We start from the raw sequence: 26,396 nt of genomic DNA, 5'->3' as shown, positions 1-26,396 counted from the left end.
CTAATCAGTAGAGAAGCAATATAATATGGAATAATAATAAAAAATATTAATTTTGAAATGATAAAGCCTCAAAAGAAATATGACATACATATACAAGGTGAATAATATCACAAAAAATAATAATAAATTCCACTAATGAATAGTTTAAAAAATAAAACTCACCATATGACAATGCTGCAGGGAACCAATCGCTTTCATTACAAGTGCGAGACATGTGTCGTGCCCATGATGCAGGCTTTGGGGCAGCACCCAAGACAATTTCACTTAAGCCACCATTAGTACTATGTCCAGGCACTCTATCTAGTATGTGAAAGCTCATGTAGGGGCAAAGGCTGTTCTTCTCAAGTTTCAAGTTTGAGGGCATTTGTGCCTGAAAGAAATAATAGTCCCCCTTCAACTCTCCAAACAGTACTACCACAAATTATTGGCCATTATTCAAATTTTTTGCTAAATAAATGTGCCCAGAAAAATACTCCATGTCTTCTACCAAGGCAACTTTCATGCTTATTTTGGTACTGTCCACAAGGGATAACACAAAGCAGTAGCTATTGTTTTTATGAATGTCTGTTATAGGGATGAGAAATAGCAAAGACTTTTTATGGTACTGAAATTTTTACTGTGCTAAGGATAGATTTTCCTTTGTTTATTACTTAACTTTTTGTTCTAGTCATTAAATATGTGAATATCAATTTTCCTGCTGTTCCTGTTATACCTAATGAACTTATTTTATGGGCTATCACTCCATAATCACATTCATCAAATGCCCCAGTGAAATTCATGTGGACTACATCTGAGTTCTAGTTTTCTTTGAAAGTTTCCATAATTTTGTCATAATGGTACAGTAAATGTGACAAATATGATCCTCTTGCTCTAAATTCATGTATACATTGGTTGAGTAGGTCAAGCTTTATCAAAGACTTTTATGAAACTATTCAAGTCCTCTGGGATTTCCCATATATCCAAGTGCTTTCTTCAAAGACTACAGAATGCTCATGCTAGCAGAATTTTTTTCACCTCTTAAAAAATAAAAAAAATCCATAAATCAGGCCCTGATGCATCCTATGCAAGGATGTTTTCTATTCTTTATGAATTCTGGGAAATTTGTGCTTATGTCAAACATGGCTTGTAAGGCAGGTAGAAATAAGCTACTATATACACCTGTGTTTATCAAAGATGAGGTTAACTATAGAAATGATGAAGGAAAAAATTTGAGTGGTGCTTTGAGGTATCTGTGGAGACAAAAAATGTTATCCATGGAGAATGGGAATGTGCAAGAGTATAGTGGTACCAATACTCTTATATGGGTGCGAAGCAAGGGTTGTTAATGTTGCAGCAAGGAGACTGGAGGCAGTGGAGATACTGTGCCTAAGGGCAATGTGTGGCATAAATATTATGCAGAGAATTCGTAGTGTGGAAATTAGGAGGAGGCGTGGAGTTACTAAAAGTATTAATCAGAGGGCTGAAGAGGGGTTGTTGAGGTGGTTCGGTCATTTAGAAAGGATGAAACAAAGTAGAATGACTTGGAGACCATATAAATCCGTAGTGGAGGGGAGGAGGGGTAGAGGTCATCCTAGGAAAGGTTGGAGGGGAAGAGGGGGGGGGATGGAGGTTTTGTGGGCAAGGGGCTTGGACTTCCAGCAAGTGTGCATGAATGTGTTAAGAGTGAATGGAGATGAATGGTTTCTGGGACCTGATGAGCTGTTGGAGTGTGAGCAGTAATATTTTGTGAAGGGATTCAGGGAAACCAGTTAGCCAGACTCGAGTCTTGGAGGTGATATGTGTGGTATAAATACTTTAAAGGAGGGGTTTGGGATATTGGCTGTTTGGAGTGACATCTAAACTGTTGTATCTGAGTGCCTCTGTAAAGAGTGATTATGAATGAATGATGGTGAAAGTGTTGAACATGAATGTTTTTTCTTTGGTTTTTTTTTCTTTCTTTGTTGGGTTTTTCTTTCTTTGTGGGTCACCCTGCCTTGGTGGGAAATGACCAATGTGTTAAAAAAAAAAAAAAAAAAAAACTGTGTATAGGTCAAGATTTTAAAACCAAATTTTTAAGCAAAAAGTCAGGAGCCAACCAATTCATAGAATCTACTTTTCAGAAGTTGAAATTCTCACACACAGAGGGCCTACCACACACTAGATTCCTAATTCTTTGGTGCATCAATGTATGAACAACACTCAGTAAGTATACTCCACCTTAAATATACAAATAAAGTTACAAAGGTTAGTGGACAAGTTAGGGAGGGCGTGTAAAGAAAGTTGAAAGTGAACACAGATAATACTAAGGTAATAAGGGTATCAAACTAGTCAGGTGAAGAAAAACTGGATATCACATTGAAAGGAGGAAGTACGAAAGAATTGAATGTGTTCAGATATTTGGGAGGAGACTTGTCAGTACTGATGAAAGAAAAAAGCAAGTGGTGCACTGAGGTATCTGCAGAGACAAAAAAAAAAGTTATCCATGACTTGAAAAAGCCCACTGTGTGGGCGAAACTTTGTCAGTAAAGGATCACATTATACTGCATGTGTGTTTATATTTCCACGGGGGTAAAGAAGGGAATGTACGAGAATATAGTGGTACCACTTTATATGAGTGTGAAGCATGGGTTGTAAATACTGCAGCAAAGAGGAGGCTGGAGGCAGTGGAGATGTTGTGTCTAAGGGCAATGTGTGGTATAAATATTATGCAGAGAATTCCTAGTGTGGAAATTATTAGGAAGTATTATTCATAGGGTTGAAGAGGGGTTACTGAGCAAAATAAGATGACTTGGAAGGTGTATAAACCTGTTGAGGTGGGGAGGTGAGGTAGGGGGTCATCCTAGTAAAGGATGGAGGGGGGGGTAAAAGAGGTTTTGTGTGCAAAGGGCTTGGACATGAAGCAGGCAAGTGTGAGCATGTTAGAAAGGAATGAATGGGGACTAATAGTTTTTGGGACCTGATGAGGTGTTGGAATGCAAGCAGGGTAATGTTTTGTGAAGGAATTCAGAGAAACCAGTTAGCCAGACTTGAGTCCTGAAGGTGGGAAATACAATGCCTGCACTTTAAAGGAGGGGTTTTGGGATATTGGCTGTTTGGAGTGACATCTAAACTTTCGTATTCAAACGCCTCTGCAAAGAGTGATTGTGTGTGAATGATGATAAAAGTATTTTTTTTTTTTTTGGGTCACCCAGCTTCATTGGGAGACAGCTGTGTTAAAAAAAAAAAAAAAAAACTTACCACCAGTTACCTCACATTTTAACCTTGATTATGCTTAGGACATGAAAACGCTGACTGATATGCAGGAAAGTTAATTTAGGCCCATCTGTTTAAATCCGGGACCACTACAGTTATAAATAAATTTTTTAACATGTCGGCCATTTAAAAAAAAACAAAAAGAAAGAAAAAACTTTCATCAACATTCAACACTTTCACCATCACTCATGCATAATCACTGTCTTTGCAGAGGCACTCAGATACGACAGTTAAGATGTTCCTCCAAATGGCCAATATCCCAAACCCCTCCTTTAAAGTGCAGGCATTGTACTTCCCATTTTTAGTACTCAAGTCTGGCTAACCAGTTTCCTTGAATGCCTTCACAAAATATTACCTTGCTCACACTCCAACAGCTCGTCAGGTCCCAAAAACCATTCGTCTCCATTCACTCACATCTAACATGCTCACTAACTCTTGTTGGAAGATCAAGGCCCTCACCCATAAAACCTCCTTTACCCTCTCCCTCCAACCTTTTCAGGGATGACCTCTACCCCGCCTTCCTTCTCCTACAGATTTATAAGCTCTCCAAGTCATTCTACTTCGTTCCATCCTCTCAATGACCAAACCACCTCAACAGCCCCTCTTCAGCCCTCTGACTAATACTTTTAGTAACTCCACACCTTCTAAGTTCCACACTATGAATTCTCTGCATAATATTTACACCACAAACTGCCCTTAGACATGACATCTCCACTGCCTCCACCTGCCTCGTCACTGCAGCATTTACAACCCATCCTTCACTCCCATATGTGTTGGTACTACTATAATCTTGTACATTCCATTCTTTGCCTCAGTAGATAATGTTTTTTGTTTCCACAGATACCTCAATGCACAACTCGCCTTTTATCCTTAATCAATTCTATGGTTAACTTCATCCTTCATAAACCCATCTGCTGACACATTAACTCCCAAATATCTGAAAACATTCACCGCTTCCATACTCCCTCCTGCCAATGTGATATCCAATTTTTCTTTACCTAAATCATTTGATACCCTCATCACTTTACTCTTATCTATGTTCACTTTCAACTTTCTACCTTTACACACACACACACACACACACACACACACACACCAGTTTCCCCAGAGGATTTAAACACAGTGCATGTGATGATTGGTAATGCAAAAAAAAATCTGATTTAGTCCCATCTGTAATGACAAAGTAAATCTTTAACTTATACCTGGAGTTATATACAAATCTGATTTTTTATATATTATCATAAAATTGAAAGCTCTCCTCCCTCCCTTGGCCAACTTATGACTGGTAATATATGATAAATAATTTATGGCTTTAAAATTACTCATAGCAATAATCATACCTGATACCACTGATTAATGTCAAACACAGCTAAGTAGTGGTTAAGAGAGATGTGGCCCTCTTCAAGTGTGCCCCCTACCCATCCAAAGAGGCACAAACTTTGCTCAGGAACTGGTCCAGCTGAAATATTTGAATTTGGCATTGTACAGTAACTATTAATTTATTATAAAAGAACAATTTTCATTTGGACAGCTACACAATAACAATAATAAACTACTATATAATCTCGTTTGCAGAGGATGCCAAATTAGCAGAATACAAACATAGTACAGTGGACCCTCGACCAACGATATTAATCCGTTCCTGAGAGCTCATCGTTAATTGAAATTATCGTTAGTCGAGTTAATTTTCCCCATAAGAAATAATGGAAATCAAGTTAATCCGTGCAAGACACCCAAAAGTACTGAAAAAAAAAAAATTAACCACATGAAATATTAATTTTAATACACACAAACTGAAGAAGACATGTACAATTACATGACACTTACCTTTATTGAAGATCTGGTGATGATTGATGGGATGGGAGGAGGGGAGAGTGTGGATGGTGTTAGCATTTAGAAAGGGAATCCCCTTCCATTAGGACTTGAGGTGTCAAGTCCATTTCCGGGGTTACTTCCCTTCTTCTTTTAATGCCACTAGGACCAGCTTGAGTCACTGGATCTCTGTCGTGCAACACATCTGTCCATAGAGGCCTGTACCTCCGGTTCCTTTATGACATTCCTAAAGTGTTTCACAACATTGTCAGTGTCACAATTAAACACTTGTTCAGGTTTCAATTCTTCACTGTCAATGTACTCCATGAATTCCTGCACATATTTTTCAGCTACTTTTTGGTCCGAACCAGCAGCCTCACCATGCCTTATCATACTATGTATGCCACTACGATTCTTAAATCTCTCAAACCAACCTTTGCTGGCCTTAAATTCACTCACATCACCACTAGTTGCAGGCATTTTTCTAATTAAATCGTCATGCAACTTCCTAGCCTTTTCACATATGATCGCTTGAGAGATGCTATCTCCTGCTATCTGTTTTTCATTTATCCACACCAATAACAGTCTCTCAACATCTTCTATCACTTGCGATCTCAGTTTCGAAAACATAGTTGCACCTTTGGCAAGAACAGCTTCCTTGATTGCCGTTTTCTTGGCCACAATAGTAGCGATGGTTGATTGGGGTTTTGTGTACAACCTGGCCAGCTCGGAGACACGCACTCCACTTTTATACTTAGCAATAATCTCTTTCTTCATATCCATAGTAATTCTCACCCTTTTTGCTGTAGGGTTGGCACTAGAAGCTTTCTTGGGGCCTATGGTGACTTATTTTACAGGTGCAATCACTAAAAACGCTGTGATAATATGAAATGTTCCGATTGTATGTTTGGATGGGACCGAGGTGGCTGGCTTGTAAACACTGGCCACAAGTGGACGCGTCTCGAACGGAACGAATCATGTTGGTCGAGTTTTTTAGCGCTAGTCGAGGCAAAATTTTTGTGTTAAAATGTATCGCTAGTCGGATTTAACGTTAGACGATGCCATCGTTTGTCGAGGGTCCACTGTATAAGGGGGGCTGCAAGAGGGCAGTAACAGACAACAGCAAAGATTAAATAAGTGCCTAATGGAAGTTGTAAAGCTAAGACTAGGAAAGGAAACTGGAGAGAAGACCATTTGGGAGGAGGGAGGTTAGCAGCTGCTCACAGAATCAGCAAAAGAAGCCCTGTAAATGATTATAACCCCAACTTTTCCTTTGAAGCACACAAAGAGAATAACACTAACATCCCAAGCTAAGCTTTCAAAAATAAGAATGACTTTCAGAAACCTAAACATTATTTTTTTTATTAACACATTGGCCGTTTCCCACCAAGGAAGGGTGGCCCAAAAAAGAAAAACTTTCATCATTCACTCTATCACTGTCTTGCCAGAGGCATGCTTACACTACAGTTATAAAACTGCAACATTAACACCCCTCCTTCAAAGTGCAGGCACTGTACTGGTAATATATGGTTAATAATAATAAGTCCAGCTTGCTGGTTTCCCTGAATCTCTTCATAAGTGTTACTGTGCTCACACTCCAACAAAACGTCAAGTCCTAAGAACCATTTGTCTCCATTCACTCCTATCTAACATGCTCATGCATACTTGCTGGAAGTCCAAGCCCCTTGCACACAAAATTTAATTTACCCCCTCCCTCCAACCTTTCCTAGGCCGACCCCTACTCCACCTTCCCTCCACTTACAGATTTATGCACTCTTGAAGTCATCCTATTTCATTCCATTCCCTCTACATGTCTGAGCCACCTCAATAACCCCTCCTCAGCCCTCTGGATAATAGCTATGGTAATCTTGCACCTCCTCCTCCTAATCTCCTAACTACGAATTCTCTGCATTACATTCACACCACACTAGTGGCAGCTTGTAGCTAAAATTAGTGGTCCTGCTGCTTTAGAAAATTTTTAGCCATTGCTTTAACAATGTGTAAAATAAAAACCGAAAAAACTACGAATTCAATAAAAGAGCTGGAAGCATGATAATCATCTAATTCTACACTATTACATTCAAGAATACTGTACAGTGGAACCCCGAGTTTCGAACTTAATCCATTCCAAGAGCTAGTTCTAAAGTCGAAACGTTCGAAACTCAAAGCAATATTTCCCATAAGAAATAACGTAAATACAATTAATCCGTTCCAGAAACCCAAAAATATTCACAAAAAATACATTTTAGAGATTAATTATAGTTTTACATACACAGTACAATAATTAACAGATAAATAAACATTTAAATAACATAAAATAACATTTTTACTTACCTTTATTGAAGATTGTTGATGGCATCTGGAAGATATTGAGGAGTGAGGGAGCACTTATTGTTTGGAAGAAGAATTTCCTTCTATAAAGACTTTAGGTAACAAGTCCTTATCTTGGGTTACTTCCCTTCTTTAAGATTTCCCTAAAATGGGACATGGTTCTGTCATTTAACTTGCTGCAGAGATGGCTTGTTTCAGCTTGCTCAGGGTGATATTTTTCAGCAAATGCCTGCACCCTATTCCACACTGCACAAATCTTAATCTCTGAAGAAGGCACCATCCACCACCACCATCCACCAATACCATCCACCAATACCATCCACTACCACTACCATCCACCAATACCATCCACCACCACCATGGTAGCTTATTTCACAGCCGCACTTAATAAACAAGCACCAAACACAATGAATTAACAGTGAAATGTTTGAATGAGCATGTAGGTTAGTGTTCACTCGAGCATAAACAAAGCCGGACTGGCTCATGATGCCTGTGTGAGGATTTAGAAAGAGCGGGCAGGCAGACAGGTCCGGTACCCAGCAGTTTGAAACATGGGGCGCATTTGATTCTTGGGACAAAATTGGTTTGAAAAAAAGCGGTCGAAACTCAAAGCGTTTGATAGTCGATACGTTCAAAACTTGGGGTTTCACTGTACATGCTTTTTAAGCACAACACATGTCGATGAGTCAAAAAGAAACACTACCTCACACCTGCACAATAGGGTCAGCACTGCATCAACGACAGTGCTCTCTTTACCTAGCGTGCAGACATGTGCGCATGCGCACAACAGCCAAACAGTGAGTCACTGGAACTGTGAAATGCACAGTTCCATGCAAAGAATTCTGTAATTTTTTTCATGTACAGTGGACCCTCGTTTTACGTAAGGCTCGAAAGTCATAATTTTAAAAAATCCTAACGTTTTTTCATCAAAACATCGACTCGAAAATCGTTTGACTCGCAAATAGTCGTTTGTCTCGGACGCATATGCACAGCCCCGAGCAGCCTCACACTCCATTCCCAGCCAGTGTGCCACTGTTTATCAGTGAGTGAGGATGATCCCACGAGTTCATACGATACATTTCATAATAGTCCATTTGTTTTAGTGCTTGTAACTGCTAAATAAGCCACCATGGCTCCAAAGAAAGCTTCTAGTGCCAGCCATTAGGTAAAGAATGTGAGAAACACACATAATTTAAGAAAAAGTTTATAGAAAAATATGAAAGTGGTGGTGGAAGAGTGGTAGCAGTTGTGATAGTGGTAGAGGGTGGTAGTGATGGTGGTAGCAGTTGTGATAGTGGTAGAGGGTGGTAGTGATGGTAGTGGTTGTGATGGTGGTAGAGGGTGCCTTCTTCAGTGATTCTACTAACTCCTCCAATGTTGTTGGAGTTATATAGAGCTACAGAAAACACCGGCGCCTCAGCTGCTGCTTCACTTCCATTATGGACGGCTTATGCTCTCGGTGGCCCTTATACACCCAACAACAACACAACACCTGTTGTGACATACATAATGACTTATTTTATTCATTCTAGAGTATATTCCATGTTTCTATGTTATTAATATTGTTTCTGTCATATTAATTGAATTGTGATATATAAGTAAGCCGTAAAATTGATATTAGTGCCATATTCTACAACAATAAACTTGCCTCGCCTCCCCTCCCTCTGCCCCGTCTGCCATACACCAACAAGAGTCTTCAATAAAGGTAAGTGTGATGTTAAATGTTCATTTATAGATTTTTTTAGTGCTTTACATTTATTGGGCATTCTTTTCTACATGTAAATTTATATTTAAGCTAGGGAAGTGGCTAGGGAAGTGACCCCTGAAGTGACCTAGAGTCCTTTTGGAGGGGGAGTCCCTTTCCAAACAATAACCTCTCTTCCCTCTCTCCTCCTCCCTGTCTTCCATTCATCAACAACAGCCTTCAATAAAGGTAACCATCATGTTGAATGTTCATTCTTTTGTGCATGTAAATCTATCTTTAAGGTAAAAAAAAAAATTTTTTTTTTTTATACTTCTGGGTGTGTGGAACGAATTAATTGGATTTACATTATTTCTTGTGGGGAAAATGGATTCGCAAATCGTTAATTTCGATAATAAATCACTCTCTGGAACGAATTATGAAAAAAGGGGGTCCACTGTACTAGGGGATGGCTACTGACATTAAGCACATATAAAGAAAAAACTCGTTATATTAAATGTTATCGATAATACTGAGTGAAAATACAGGCTGATGCAGTTGTGTGTGTCTGCACACTCCTCAGTGCACTACTCACCTTTTTCCCCTTATTAATTCTATGATTCACCTCATCTTTCATAGACCCATCTGCTGACACGTCCACTCCCAAATATCTGAAAACAATCACCTCCTCCATGCTCTAACCCTCCAATCTGATATCTAATCTTTCGTTACCTAATTTTTTTATCCTCATCACCTTACTCTTTCCTATACAGTAGGGCCACACTTATACGACAGGTTAGGTTCCAGGCTACCGCCGTAAAGCGGAAATTGCTGTAAAGTGGAATGCCCTTTTTTCCACTTATAAATGCATATAAATACTACATAAAAAGTCCAGCAGGCTGGACTTGAGTCCTGGAGATGGGAAGTACAGTGCCTGCACCCTGAAGGAGGGGTGTTAATGTTGCAGTTTAAAAACTGTAGTGTAAAGCACCCTTCTGGCAAGACAGTGATGGAGTGAATGATGGTGAAAGTTTTTCTTTTTCGGGCCACCCTGCCTTATTGGGAATCGGCCTGTGTGCTAATAAAAAAAAAAATAAAAAAATAAAAAGTTTACATTAGCACATATTAAGTTAGCAATAGAACTAGGAATTAAAAAACAATAAAAAAGTAAAATACACATTTAGTACACTTATTACTTACCATAAAATATTTGTAGTCTTAATGTAGGGCGAGATGAGTAGTATTTATTGTAAGAAATCAAGTGTGGTATGTATGGTAGCCAGCCAGGCTATCATACCAGGCCAACCCACCCACATGTAATATACTATGACATTTAAAGTGTCTCCGAGCTATAAAATGCATAAACAGTTCACTCATTACTTACTTTAAAATACAGTGGTACTGCGAGTTTCGGCCATAATCTGTTCCAGGAGGCTGTTTGAGTGCTGTTACCGAACGAATTTGTTCCCATGAGGACTAATGTAAATTAGATTAGCCCGTTTCAGACCCCCAAAAATACTTACAAAAGCACTTACAATAATACACTTGCATAATTGTTCGAGTTGGGAGCTGTACAAAACTTGGGGTACCACTGTATCTGTAGTCTTAATGTAGGGTCAGAGGTGAGAGAGAGAGATGAAACGAATAAACGAGAGAGAAAGAGAGAACGAGTACATGAGAGAGGAGAGAACATGGAGTTAAATAAATCAACGAGGCGAACGCATCTGGTTTGTGTACAAGTTGTCTCCATGTTGATACAGTAGAATAAAGAGCAACACTCCCATTTTCATGTAATACCATTTTTTAGAAGAAATGATGCTCTGGGTGAAGGCATACAAAAGGAATAATTTTCTACAGTTACCCCAAATAATATTATAGTGTACAAATTTTCTCTGATGTTGGACTAGAGAAAACATTATTCTTGCTGTCCCTCCTACAAGTTGCCTGGCTACTACATTTCATATTAATGTTAATTTATTTATTGGGGAGTATTTATCATGTTTATATTTTACGTAGCATGTTTATTACAATTTCGAAAAAAATATCATAGATGAATTAATGGAAATGTCTATATTAATGTAACATGACATTTAATGCACCCAAGAGATTATCATTAATATGGCATCAAGAGTAGAGAGACTCTTAGTGATATTAATGTGTACCCGCACATCAGCACACCGTTTAAGTATTTTTAGGTATAGGTACACATATGTATAATTATCAGAGTACATATGAAATATGCAATGACTTTAAAACACTTAGAATTTTGGAAAGTTTCCAGACATAATAGAGAGATGTGCTCACAGAGATGTAAACAAACCAGGTGGGGTGTGCCGCATAAGAAAGACGGGTTCCCGTATAGCGAGTTTTGGTCATATTTAAAATCGCTGTACAGTGGACCCCCGGTTTGCGATATTAATCTGTTCCTGAGAGCTCATCGTAAACCAAAATTATCGAAAAGCGAATCAATTTTCCCCATAAGAAATAATGGAAATCAAATTAATTCGTGCAAGACACCCAAAAGTATGAAAAAAAACTTTTACCACATGAAATATTAAGTTTAATACACACAAACTGAAGAAGACATGAACAGTTTGTAGTACCTGGAGTTTACCTGGAGAGAGTTCCGGGGGTCAACGCCCCCACGGCCCGGTCTGTGACCAGGCCTCCTTAGGTCAGTGTCCCAGGATGCGACCCACACCAGTCGACTAACACCCAGGTACCCATTTTACTGATGGGGAACATAGACAACAGGTGGAAAGAAACACGTCCAATGTTTCTACTCTGGCTGGGAATCGAACCCAGGCCCTCACCGTGTGAAGCGAGAGCGTTAACCACCAGGCCACCAGAGCACCCTAACAATAGAATACATGACACTTACCTTTAATGAAGATCTGGTGATGACTGATGGGATGGGAGGAGGGGAGTGTTGAACTTATTGTTTAGAAGGGGAATCCCCTTCCATTAGGACTTGAGGTAGTAAGTGCTTTTCCAGGGTTACTTTCCTTCTTCTTTTAATGCCACTAGGACCAGCTTGAGAGTCACTGGACCTCTGTCGCACAACAAATCTGTCCATGTTGATAAATTAGACACATGTGCAACTCTTGGGAATCTTTATTGAGGAAACGTTTCGCCACACAGTGGTTTCATCAGTCCATACGTAGGAGAAACTTGAAGAACAGGAGGAGAATGAGGTAATCAGTCCCTCAACCTTGAGTCAATGTGTTCAGTCCATCAATCTTGAATAGAATACGGCATATCAGCGGAGAAGCAGCTTATAAACCGTATGGCAGGAGAGGTGCAGCAGTCATAGGCCGTCTCCCACCGAGGCAGGGTGACCCAAAAAAGAAAGAAAATCCCCAAAAAGAAAATACTTTCATCATCATTCAACACTTTCACCACACTCACACATTATCACTGCTTTTGCAGAGGTGCTCAGAATACAACAGCTTAGAAGCATATACGTATAAAGATACACAACATATCCCTCCAAACTGCCAATATCCCAAACCCCTCCTTTAACCCTTTCAGGGTCCGTCCCGTAGATCTACGGCTGGTCGGTGAGTGTCCAAACCGTAGATCTATGCCAAAATTCTAGCGCCGTCAAATTTAGCGCGAAAGCGCTCATAGGCCTACATGTGAGAGAATGGGTCTGCGCCGTAAACAAAAAATCTAGGCGCCTGCATAGCATTGTGGGAACGCCGGCTCAGTCACCCTTGTTCACCATGCCTCGTCGCAAGTCAGCTCTCACTCCCCGGAAAATTGGGACTCTCCTCTTCCTGTCTGATAGTTCTGACACTGATGGAAGTGGAAATGAAGACGAATTCTACGGCTTTGATAAGTTAGTGACCGAAAATAATGACCAGGATATCGATAATAGTGCAGAAAACCCCGACGATCCTCGACCTTCTACCTCTGGTGTGGGCACTCGTGACTCACGGTCGGGTGTTCCTAAACGCAAGAGAAAACTAATATTTTCCCGTGGCCTGGCCTCTGACTTCAGTAATGACGATGATTCTGACGTGGATTGTGATTTTATTGCGCTCGACGATCATTTGAGTAGTGATAGTGAGGAAACATATTCACCAGTGAAGCGTCGGTATGTTCGCCGCCGCATGCGCTCGGGTAGTGTACCCTATGCTGTGCCCAGGGGACGGAGTACATCCCGTGGCCCTACACCCGTTTTAGGTAGTGATAGTGAGGATGATGTGGCTACACTTGGCATGGATGGGCCACAGGCATCAGTGGATGGTGTTAGTGGGGCTGGTGGTGGTAGTGGCACCGCCATGCGTGACTCACTGTGCCACGCGGGGACCCACGCTGCTGACCCGTCAGTTCAAGGACAAAGCGGAGCGTCACCCACCAGCCCGCCCCAACCACCCGTACAACCAGCCTATGATGTCCAGTATCCACCAGCAAACCGTATCTGGGATTGGCAGCAAAATCCCAATTTTGTTCCCAGCCCTCACCACTTTGATGACTCTCAAAGTGGAATTCTACCTACCTGTCCCCTTGGAACCACGGCCAATGAACTGGAATTCTTTGAATTATTCTTTGACCAGCCATTGATGGAAATTATTGTCAGGGAAAGTAATAAGTATTTTCAGTACACCATGGCAAATACGATCTTATCACCACAGTCAAGACTACACAGGTGGAAAGAGACGACTGTTGCAGAAATGTATTTGCTTTTTGCAACAATAATGCTTATGCCTCACGTCTATAAGCATAATATAAAAGCATACTGGTCCACAGCTCGGCTAATTTGTACCCCATCCTTCAGTGAAATAATACCAGTGAACAGGTTTATCTTACTGTTACGTATGTTGCACTTCTCTGACAAAACCAGGCCTGACAGAAGTGACAGGTTATACAAGATTACAAATGTTTTCATGTATCTCAAACAAAAGTTCAGGATATACTTTTATCCATTCAAGAATCTTGTAATTGACGAGTCTTTGATTTTGTTCAAAGGTAGACTGTCATTCAAGCAGTATATACCAAGCAAGAGGAACCGCTTTGGTATAAAATTGTTTGTACTCTGTGATTGTGACAGTGGCCTGGTGTTGGATATTGTTGTATACACGGGTAGTAAAACATTGAAAGATACCAAGATGGTATTGGGTATATCAGGTGACGTAGTGAGAAACATGATGGCACCTTATCTTGGTAAGGGGCATACATTATATACCGATAACTGGTACACAAGCCCATTACTCAGTGATTTCATGCGAGTGAACAAGACAGATGTGTGGCACAGTGCGTTCTAATCGTAAACATATGCCCAGGCTCAACGCAGGTGTTTGTGGTGATGACGTGCAGGTGTTTACTGCCAATGACATCATGGCATTACGGTGGCATGACAAACGAGATGTCACATTGTTGACAACCATTCACCGTAATGAAATGCAAGACAGTGGCAAAGTTGATCGAGTGACTAATGAACATATTCGAAAACCAGTGACAGTGATTGATTATACACTGGTTGACAAGTGTGACATGCAGATTGGTTTTGTTGACTGTGTTCGTAAGAGTTACAAGTGGTACATGAAACTTTTCTTCCATCTCATGGACATTTCAATGCTGAATGCATATAATATGTACCAAATAAAGACTGGTAACAGACCACCGTATGGTGAATTTTGTTTGTCTGTTGTCAGACAACTCATAATGAAGTACCAGGTAACAACACCTGCAATACAACATGGTCCTCGAATTCATCACAATATACCCAAGCGTTTGAGGAGAGAAGGTGATCATTTCATAATACAGCTTCCTTCAACTCAAAAGAAATTTGCTCAGAAGAGATGCATTGTCTGTGCACAAACAAAACGACGGCAACAAAGACGCAAAGACACTCTGTTTATGTGTGAGGAATGTAAGGTGCCTCTGTGCATGGTGCCTTGTTTCAAGGAGTTCCACAAGCTCCAGCAGTTCTAAAACCATGTCCAGTGATTGTAAATATGTAAATATATGATAGAAAATTAGTATTATACAATATTTGTGCATGTTTATTGTAATAAACAACAGTGGTAAACAATAATATGATAATAACTTTAGTGCGGTTATTGTGTTCAATACAGTGAGTATATATATATCAATTATATACAGTATTGGTCTCTCAGGCCCCAAATGTTAGTAGGAATAGAAAAAAATTGGAAAAGAAAAGAAAAAACAACTAAAACAACAAAATAATATAACACGCGTATGTGGAATTCGTCGATGTTGCCGCCACCACATCATTTTCGACAAACTTCTTGGCACTGTATCTCGGTAAGTACTGATCAGATTCTAATTTTTTTTGTTTTATTACCTTCACAAAAATATGCTCTTTAATTCTGTAAGAAAAAATAATTTTTTTTTTTTTTTCAAAATTTCTTGGACACTGGTGCGTGACTTCAGATTTTGGCCTTGGACCCTGAAAGGGTTAAAGTGCAGGCATTGTACTTCCCATTTCCAGGACTCAAGTCCGACTATATGAAAATAACCGGTTTCCCTGAATCCCTTCACTAAATATTACCCTGCTCACACTCCAACAGATAGTCAGGTCCCAAGTATCATTCGTCTCCATTCACTCCTATCTAACACGCTCATGCACGCTTGCTGGAAGTCCAAGCCCCTTGCCCACAAAACCTCCTTTACCCCCTCTTTCCAACTTTTTCGAGGACGACCATTTAAGTCTTAGAATTAACAAAGTAAACAAAAATATTAGACAAGAGATAAGCTGTGGTGTAATGAAGTGTTACTTTGTACACGTAAAGAGAGGTAAACATAAGTTTGTGTGACTGACTGATTTACTGATTTGAATGAATAGCTTACTGACTTGAACATCAATATGGTATACAATACCGACAGGTTGGTAGGTAAGACACATAGGCAACAGTTAGGCAACTTTATTCCGAAACGTTTCGCCTACACAGTAGGCTTCTTCAGTCGAATACAGAAAGTAGGCAGGAACAGTAGAGATGTGAAGACGATGTAATCAGTCCATCACCCTTGAAGTCGTAGAATTTTGAGGTTGTCAGTCCCTCAGCCTGGAGAAGTTCAGTTCCATAGTCAGGAACTATCTGAACTACTATCTCACTACTACTACTACTCTGCACCTCTCCTTCCGACAGTGTTTAAGTCTCCGCACTGTCGCTTGATCTTCAGATAGTTCCTGACTATGGAACTGAACTTCTCCAGGCTGAGGGACTGACAACCTCAAAATTCTACGACTTCAAGGGTGATGGACTGATTACATCGTCTTCACATCTCTACTGTTCCTGCCTACTTTCTGTATTCGACTGAAGAAGCCTACTGTGTAGGCGAAACGTTTCAGAATAAAGTTGCCTAACTGTTGCCTGTGTGTCTTACCTACCAGCTTACTGACTTACTGAATGACTTGACTGCCTGACTTACTGAATGACTTGACTGACTGACTGAATGACTTAAAGTTCCACACTCCAGTACAACCATCTACTTCAGTACCAGAACATCTAACATCCACCTCAGCCCAGTAGGTCCACAGCATAACTCTCCACTCTCTTCACAATCATCTACTAACACCAGGACCGACAATTGCAGGTAAGAAATACATGTACAGTGGTCTCCCGGTTCGTGAAGTCATCGGTAACCGATAAATCCGGTATCCGAAGCGTTATATCGCAAAAAATTTGCCTCGGTTCCCGTTACAAAACCCGGTACGCGATACGATTCATACGAGACGTGTCCAGTGTTTACAAGCCAGCCAGTGTGCGTGCATCTAAGGATACATTCGGTACATTCCATATTATCCATATTATCACTGTTTCTGGTGCTTGTTTCTGCAAAATAAGTCACCATGGGCCCCAAGAAAGCTTCTAGTGCCAACCCTTCGAGACCAAGGGTGCTAATGACTATTGAAATGAAGAAAGAGATACAGTGGACCCCCGCATAGCGGACGCCTTGCATAGCGGACAATCCGCATAGCGGACGCTTTGTTCGCTAAAATTTTGCCCCGCATAGTGGACAAAAACCCGCTCAGCGGCCTTCGTCCGAGACGCGTCCAATGTGCGCCCTCAGCCAGCCTCACATGTGCCGCCTGTGCCATTGTTTACCAGCCAGCCTCCGCGGTAACATTCAAGCATACACTCGGAATATTTCGTATTATTACAGTGTTTTCGGTGGTGTTTCTGGAAAATAAGTGACCATGGGCCCCAAGAAAGCTTCTAGTTCCAACCCTACAGCAATAAGGGTTAGGATTCCTATTGAAATAAAGAAAGAGATCATTGATAAGTATGAAAGTGGAGTACGTATCACCGACCTGGTCAGGTTGTACAAGAAACCAAAATCAACCATCTCTTCTATTGTGGGCAAGAAAACGGCAATCAAGGAAGCTGTTGTTGCCAAAGGTTTAACTATGTTTTCGAAACAAAGATCGCAAGTGATGGAAGATGTTGAGAGACTCTTATTGGTGTGGATAAATGAAAAACAGCTAGCAGGAGATAGCGTCTCTCAAGCGATCATATGTGAAAAGGCTAGGAAGTTGCATGACGATTTAATTAAAAAAATGCCTGCAACTAGTGATGATGTGAGTGAATTTAAGGCCAGCAAAGGTTGGTTTGAGAGATTTAAGAAGCGTAGTGGCATCCATAGTGTGATACGGCATGGTGAGGCTGCCAGTTCGGACCACAAAGCGGCTGAAAAATATGTGCATGAATTCAAGGAGTACATAGAAACTGAAGGACTGAAACCTGAACAAGTGTTTAATTGTGATGAAACAGGCCTGTTCTGGAAGAAAATGCCAAGCAGGACCTACATTACTCAGGAGGAAAAGGCACTCCCAGGACATAAGCCTATGAAAGACAGGCTTACTTTGTTGATGTGTGCCAATGCTAGTGGTGATTGCAAAGTTAAGCCTTTATTAGTGTATCACTCTGAAACTCCCAGAGCGTTCAGGCAAAAGAATGTCCTCAAGGATAATTTGTGTGTGCTGTGGAGGGCAAACAGTAAGGCATGGGTCACTAGGGAATTTTTCTATAACTGGTTACACCATGCATTTGCCCCCAATGTGAAAGATTACCTAACTGAAAAGAAATTAGACCTTAAGTGCCTCCTGGTGTTAGACAATGCCCCTGGTCATCCTACAGACGTGGCAGAGCGACTTTATGGGGACATGAGCTTCATTAAGGTGAAGTTTTTGCCTCCTAATACCACTCCTCTCCTGCAGCCCATGGACCAGCAGGTCATTTCCAACTTCAAGAAACTGTACACAAAAGCTCTGTTTCAAAAGTGCTTTGAAGTGACCACAGACACTCGATTGACTCTAAAAGAGTTTTGGAAGGATCACTTTAATATCCTCAATTGTGTAAACCTTATAGGTAAGGCTTGGGAGGGAGTGACTAAGAGAACCTTGAACTCTGCTTGGAAGAAACTGTGGCCAGAATGTGTAGACAAAAGGGATTTTGAAGGGTTTGAGGCTAACCCTGAGAGGAGTATACCAGTTGAGGAATCAATTGTGGAATTGGGGAAGTCCTTGGGGTTGGAGGTTAGTGGGGAGGATGTGGAAGAGTTGGTGGAGGAGGACAATGAAGAACTAACCACTGATGAGCTGATAGATCAACTTCAAGAGCAAGAGGCCAGACCTGCGGAAACTGGTTCAAAGGAGGGGAGAGAGAAATTGAAGGAATTGCCTACTTCAAAGATTAAGGAAATGTGTGCAAAATGGCTTGAAGTGCAAACCTTTTTTGATGAAAATCACCCTCACACAGCTATTGCAAGCCGTGCTGGTGACTGTTACAATGACACTGTTGTGAACCACTTTAGACAAATCATAAAGGAACGAGAGGTACAGGCCACTATGGACAGATATGTTGTGCGAAAGAAGTCCAGTGACTCTGAAGCTGGTCCTAGTGGCATTAAAAGAAGAAGGGAAGTAACCCCAGAAAAGGACTTGCTACCTCAAGTCCTAATGGAAGGGGATTCCCCTTCTAAACACTAACACACTCTCTCCCCTCCTCCCATCCCATCAATCATCACCAGATCTTCAATAAAAGTAAGTGTCATGTAATTGTGCATGCCTTTTTCAGTTTGTGTGTACTAAAATTAACATTTTTTTGTGGTAAAAAAAATTTTTTTTCATACTTTTGGGTGTCTTGCACGGATTAATTTTATTTCCATTATTTCTTATGGGGAAAATTAATTCGCATAGCGAACATTTCGCATAACAGCCAGCCCTCTTGCACGGATTAAGTTCGCTATGCGGGGGTCCACTGTAATTGCAAAGTATGAAAGTGGAGTGCGTGTGTCGGCCCTGGCCGAGTTGTATAGTAAATCCCAATCAACCATCTCTACTATAGTGAGCAGGAAAACGGCAATCAAGGAAGCTGTTCTTGCAAAAGGTGCAACTGTGATTACAAAACAGCGATCGCAAGTGTTAGAAAATGTCGAGAGACTGTTACTGGTGTGGATAAATGAAAAACAGATAGCATCTCTCAAGCGATCATTTGTGAAAAGGCTAAGCAGTTGCATGAGGATTTAATTAGAAAAATGCCTGCAATTAGTGGTGATGTGAGTGAATTTAACCCTTTCAGGGTCCGTCCCGTAGATCTACAGCTTTACGTTCAGGGTCCAAACCGAAGATCTACGCCATGAGCTCAGCTCACTCTGATAAACTGTGAGTGGTACATTTGGGCCTAGATATGAGAGAATACATCTATGTGGTATGTGTGCACCACATAAAACAGATCCTGCAGCACACTGTGTATAATGAGAGAAAAAAAATGAAATCATGATTTTTCGATTAAAACAGCAACTTTGCAGTGTTTTTTCATATGTTTTTTATAGTTGTATTTGCGATTTCTTGGTCTCATTTGATAGAATGGAAGACATATTACAGAAATAGAGATGATTTTGATTGGTTTTAGCACTGGAAATGGCTTGAAACTGAGCTCAAAGTAGCAGAAATGTTAAATTTTTGCCGATATTCAAGAGTAAACAAACGACCTCACACGTCTAATACACGTCAGCTGGTGGGTCTAATATACATTCACAAATATGGTGATGATATTTATACAATTATTACAGTATTGCATAACAGTAAATCTTCTATTTTTTGGTGTGAATAAAAATTCATTATGTGAATAAAAAATCAAAATGGAATTTATTTGTAAAGCCTCAAAACATAGTTAATGAACAGAGGAAATGTTAGTTTAGTGCCAGGAATGCCTACATTGTTCATTCTGGACCCTATTTTGAAATTGGAATATTTTGAACTTTGTGTTAAATTGGCCAAATTAACAATTTCCGATCACTTTATTTTGTAGTTGAAACAGTTGACTTGGCGATTTCTTGTGCTCAATCGATAGAATAGAAGTAATACTAGTGAAATAGCTAAGAATTTGGTTGATTGGAATAATGTAATTGGCCTAAAATGGGAGTCAAAGTCGGCAAAATCGCCGATTCGTAAATATCGCTGACACATCAAAATTCGCGAGAGCATAATTTCGTCAATTTTCCACCAAATTTCGTACTTTTTGTTTTATTACGTTCACAAAAAGATTCTCTACGATTTCATAAGAAAAAATAACAAATTTTTTTTTTTGAAAATTCTTGGACACTGGTGCGTGACTTCAGATTTGGGCCTTGGACCCTGAAAGGGTTAAGGCCAGCAAAGGTTGGTTTGAAAGATTTAAGAATCGCAGTGGCATACATAGTGTGATTAGGCATGGTGAGGCTGCCAGTTTAGACCACAAAGCGGCTGAAAAATATGTGCATGAATTCAAGGAGTACATAGAGGCTGAAGGATTGAAACCTAGTGGCATTAAAAGAAGGGAAGTAACCCAGGAAAAGGACTTGCTACCTCAAGTCCTAATGGAGGGGGATTCCCCTTCTAAACATTAAAACTTCGACACTCTCCCCTCCTCCCATCCCATCAATCATCACCAGATCTTCATTGAAGGTAAGTGTCAATTATTCTATTGTGTTTATTCTATTGTTATTACTGTTATTGTAATTATTCTATTGCATTAAACTTAATATTTCATGTAGTAAAATTTTTTTTTTTCATACTTTTGGGTGTCTTGCACGGATTAATTTGATTTCCATTATTTCTTATAGGGAAAATTGATTCGCTTTCCGATAATTTTGCATTTTGATGAGCTCTCAGGAACGGATTAATAACGTGAACCGGGGGTCCACTGTACTATTATTTCTGTTACATCTGTAGTCTTAAGCAGTAAAATCAGCATAATACAGTTCAACAATATGCTACAATTACATATTCACTTGTATTTTTGTAAGAGGTTGAGGCCTAAAAAAGTTCTTTGGCTTTTTTGGGGCACTCAGGAATATAACCCTATTTTTCTCATAAGTTGTTCAGTTCATGTAACATGGTTTTGCCTAGCATGGCATTTTCAGCAATGTAACTACCGTGTTAAATGACAGTCTACTGTAGTTGATACGTAACAAAGAAAATTTAGTATATACACACGTATATGAGTTTGTAAACTTACAATCTTCATCTGGAGTGGCAAGAGCAGAAACAGACGAAGATCCACCATGAGCAGCCGCGGAAGTCGGCATTGTCTGCCTTACAGTCATAGCTGAAAACACTACACTGGGATCTGTTGGTTGACCCTTAAATCCAAAACCACCAATAGCATCAAATTCAAATCTGGGAGATATAGATGCAAGTCCTTGGTACCACAATCCATGACCTTCAATCCAAACTTTGCTGTCGTAGTTCATAGCATACATCGTGCACAAGGCATTGGAGGTGTTCCCTTTTCTAATTTTATTCTCCTTGCTTGTTTCTGGTGGTTTAAGAACTACATGTCATGAGAAACTCACTTTAATGTATACAGCCTCTCCTCACTTAACAACAGAGTTCCGTTCCTAAGACCATATCGTTAAACAAATTCGTCGCTAAGAGAGGAGCATACAATAATGGTAGTGGGATTGTGTCAACCAATTTGATATTGTTTTAATGTCACCTTTGCACCATTTATAACATTTCTGGTATATTTTTTAAATGTTTATACAGTAATGTACTATACGTATATTGAAATAAACAGAAAAGAGGAAATCAGCTCTAATATACATTATTTAGGTATAAATACTGGTCAGAGAGCCCGTCGTAAGTCTGAGGCGTCGGTAAACGAGTACGTCGCTAAGTGAGGAGAGGCTGTACAAACAAGTGTAGCTGAACATCAAAATATTTTCAATCAAGCTTTTCATAAAAAATTTAAAGACAGTGATATCTTTGAAATCACTAAGTTCTGTCCATATCAAAGATCCAACAATTCTTTCTAAGTCGCTTCCTTACCTGTGGGACGAAAACTACGGCACAACCAAAGATAAACAAAGTTTTTAGGATCATTTTCTGGCTCTTGACAGGCAAATGAAATCACAGGTGGCATATTGGCTTCATAAGGGCTTGCACAACTGTAAATACAGAGGAAAAAATTGGATGCAATAAGATATTTGACAAATACAAAAAGCATAATTTTTGTGTTGAACTCAATGGGCAACTTCCACTAACAGCATGGGAGGTTTGTTTACATTATGAGTATGATTATGAATCCCCATTAAGACAATGGTCTTGCCCATAGGCTGATGAACACTATGATGTGCTCATCAGAAAAATGCACCAAGTTGTCAACTGTCATATAGCAAAAGTCTACTAACAGTTCCTGTCTCATTGAAGGGTCTTCGGCATATTCATATACTCATTTCTATATACTGTATATCGATGCAATATATGGATAAAATCTTAAAACAAAATTACCACTATAAACATTGGTCACTTGTGGGGTTAGAATCCAATGAAATACGCTCATTGATCTAGCCTTTGCAAAATTAATGTTAACATCATTTCACATTTATGTTAAAAAAAATAAGTGGAACACATAACCGAAATATAACAGGTCCAGTCAGGGACCATAGTGATTATAAAATCTGGCCAAATTTGAGAAAAAAAAAAGTGGTAAAAGTGTTTTTTTTTTTTTTTTTTTTGGGGGGGGGGGGGCCCCCGACTCAGTGGGAAATGGATGGTGTTTTAAAAAAATGAAAAATGTAGCACCAGGGTACAGCTAGGTTTGACGATTCCACCCTTTAGCGTTAACTGTAACTTCTGTGACTATAGTACTTATTGCCTCATCCTGAATCTTAATCCATTGCTTTACCAAAGTATAAAAAAAAAAATAACTGTTTACAACAGTGGCCTCCACTTCATCCTGTTGATAAAAAGTCTCCTTTTCCTATTAACCACCAAAGAGTATTTTCGGCTCTTTCAGACTTCCTTTGCATTCAATATTTTGTAGCCCTGGGAGTCATTTTAAATAACATCTTTTTTCTCTCTCTCTCTCTCTCTCTCTTGTTTACACGACTTTTAGGTCCAGGCACCACACCAATGCTGCATATTTTAATTCTGGCTTAACATGACTGCTCAAGACATATACAGCACATCCAATATTAACAGCTTTTAACCCTTCCAGGGTCCGTGCCGTAGATCTATGGCTTTACATTCAGGATCCAAACTGTAGATCTACGCCAAAATTCTAGCAGCGTCAAATTTAGCGCGAAAACGCTGGTAGGCCTACATGTGAGAATGGGTCTGTGTGGTGTGTGCGCCGTAAACAAAAATTCTAGGCACCCACATAGCATTGTGGGAACGCCGGCTCAGTTACCTCTGTTCACCATGCCTCGTCACCAGGCAGCTCTCACTCCAAGGAAAATTGGGAATCTCCTCTTCCTATCTGATAGCTCTGACTCTGATGGAAGTGGAAATGAAGACGAATTCTTTGGCTTTGATCAGTTAGTGACCAAAGGGAATGACCAGGATATCGATAATAGTGCAGAAAATACTGACGATCCTCAACCTTCTACCTCTGGTGTGGGCACTCCTCAGTCACTCCTCATCGCAAGAGAAAACTATTATTTTCGCATGGCCAGGCCTCTGACTTCAGTAATGATGATGATAGTGACGTGGATTGTGATTTTATTGCTCTTGACGATCATTCGAGTAGTGATAGTGAGGAAACATATTCACCAGTGAAGCGTCGGTATATACGCCGCCGCATGTGCTCAAGTAGTGTTCCTTATGCAGTGCCCAGGGGACGGAGTACATCCTGGAGTACATCTGGTGGCCCTACACCAGGAATAGATAGTGAAAGTGAGGATGATGTGGCTACACTTGGCATGGATAGACCACAGGCATCAGTAGGTGGTGGTAGTGCTACGGCCATGCGTGACTCACCAGCCCAGGCTGGGACCCACGCTGCTGACTCGTCAGTTCAAGGACAAAGCAGAGCGTCAGCCACCAGCCCACCACAACCACAACTACCAGCACAACCAGCCTATGATGTCCAGTATCCACCAGCAAACCGTATCTGGGATTGGCAGCAAAATCCCAACTTTGTTCCCAAACCCCACCACTTTGATGACTCTCAAAGTGGAATTCTACCTACTTGTCCACTTGGAACTACTGCCAATGAACTGGAATTTTTTGAACTATTCTTTGATCAGCCCTTGATGGAAACTATTGTCAGGGAAAGTAACAAGTATTTTTAGTACACCATGGCAAATACGATGATAGTACCACAGTCAAGACTACACCGGTGGAAAGAGACGACTGTTGCAGAAATGTATTTGCTTTTTGCAACAATAATGCTTATGCCTTACGTCTATAAGCATAATATAAAAGCATGCTGGTCCACAGATCGGCTAATTTCTACCCCGGTCTTCAGTGAAATCATCCCAGTGAACAGGTTTATCTTACTGTTACGTATGTTGCACTTCTCTGACAAAACCAGGCCTAACAGAAGTAACAGGTTATACAAGATTAGAAATGTTTTTATGTATCTCAAACAAAAGTTCAGCATGTACTTTTATCCATTCAAGAATCTTGTACTTGACGAATCTTTGATTTTGTTCAAAAGTAGATTGTCAAACAGTATATACCGAGCAAGAGGAAACGCTTTGGTATAAAACTGTTTGTACTCTGTGACTGTGACAGTGGCCTGGTATTGGATATTGTTGTATACACGGGAAGTAAAACATTGAAAGATACCAGGATGTTATTGGGTATCTCAGGTATGTAGTGAGAAGCATGTATGCCCCTTACCGTATGGTAAGGGGCATACATTATATACCGATAACTCATCTGAGTTTTCATTGATTTTATCTTAATAGTTCTTGGTCTTATTACTTTTTCTTTTATATCCATGGGGAAGTGGAATAAGAATCTTTCCTCTGTAAGCCATGCGTGTTGTAAGTCAACTGAAATGCCGGGAACAATGGGCTAGTAACCCCTTTTCCTGTAAAGATTACTATAAAGAATAAGAAAATGATCAAACTGGGAAGTCTGAATGTGTGTGGACGTTGTGCAAATGATAAGAAAGAGATTATTGTGAATGTTATGAATGAGAAGAAGATGGATGTCTTCGCTTTAAGTGAAACAAAGCTGAAGGGGGTGGGAGAGTTTCAGCAGAGAGGAATAAATGGGATTAGGTCAGGGGTTTCAAATAGAGTTAGAGCTAAAGAAGGAGTAGCAATAATGTTAAGGATAAAATATGGCAGGAAAAGAGGGACTATAAACGTATTAATTCAAGGATTATGTGGAGTAAAATAAAGGTTGGATGTGAAAAGTGGGTTATAGTAAGTGTATATGCACCTGGAGAAGAGAGAAGTATAGAGGAGAGAGAGAGATTTTGAGAAATGTTGAGTGAATGTGTGGGGAGTTTTGTACCAAGTGTGAGAGTACTTGTGGTTGGGGATTCAAATGCTAAATTGGGTAAAAATGTTGTGGAGGTAGTAGTAGGTAAATTTGAGGTGCCAGGGGTAAATGTAAATGGGGAGCCTTTAATTGAGCGATGTGTAGAAAGAGATTTGGTAATAAGTAATACATATTTTATGAAAAAGAGGATATATAAATATACAAGGTATGATGTAGCACGTAATGAAAGTAGTTTGTTGGATTATGTATTGGTGGATAAAAGGTTAATGGGTAGGCTCCAGGATGTACATGTTTATAGAGGGGCAACTGATATATCGGATCATTATTTAGTTATAGCTACAGTTAGAGTAAGAGGTAGATGGGAAAAGAGGAAGGTGGCAACAACAAGTAGGAGGGAAGTGAAAGTGTATAAACTAAGGGAGGAGGAAGTTCAGTTGAGATATAAGGGAGTACTGGCAGAAAGGTGGGCTAATGCAAAGATGAGTAGTGGGGGGGGGGGGAGGTTGAAGAGGGTTGGATGAGTTTTAAAAATGCAGTATTAGAATGTGGGGCAGAAGTTTGTGGTTATAGGAGGGTAGGGGCAGGAGGAAAGAGGAGTGATTGGTGGAATGATGAAGTAAAGGGTGTGATAAAAGAGAAAAAATT

General features: G+C 40.1%; 1 protein-coding gene across 6 annotated transcripts in view; it reads right to left on the bottom strand.

Annotated features, from left to right (window-relative positions):
• Elys (AT hook containing transcription factor 1 homolog) overlaps nt 1–26,396 on the bottom strand; it is a 269,815-nt gene that overhangs the window by 205,094 nt on the left and 38,325 nt on the right. For all 6 annotated transcript variants that reach the window (XM_070089464.1, XM_070089469.1, XM_070089468.1 and 3 more), the window contains exons 7-10: nt 22,341–22,459; nt 21,529–21,828; nt 4,572–4,690; nt 163–370 (exon numbers count right to left, since the gene is read on the bottom strand). In XM_070089464.1, coding sequence (XP_069945565.1) covers nt 163–370; nt 4,572–4,690; nt 21,529–21,828; nt 22,341–22,459 — 746 coding nt within the window. The remainder of the gene's footprint in view (nt 1–162; nt 371–4,571; nt 4,691–21,528; nt 21,829–22,340; nt 22,460–26,396) is intronic.

This window comes from Cherax quadricarinatus, chromosome 28 (genome assembly GCF_038502225.1).
Source record: "Cherax quadricarinatus isolate ZL_2023a chromosome 28, ASM3850222v1, whole genome shotgun sequence".
Taxonomy (NCBI): Eukaryota; Metazoa; Arthropoda; class Malacostraca; order Decapoda; family Parastacidae; genus Cherax; species Cherax quadricarinatus.
Note: the sequence above shows the minus strand (reverse complement) of the source record. Positions and strands in the feature narration are given on the sequence as shown.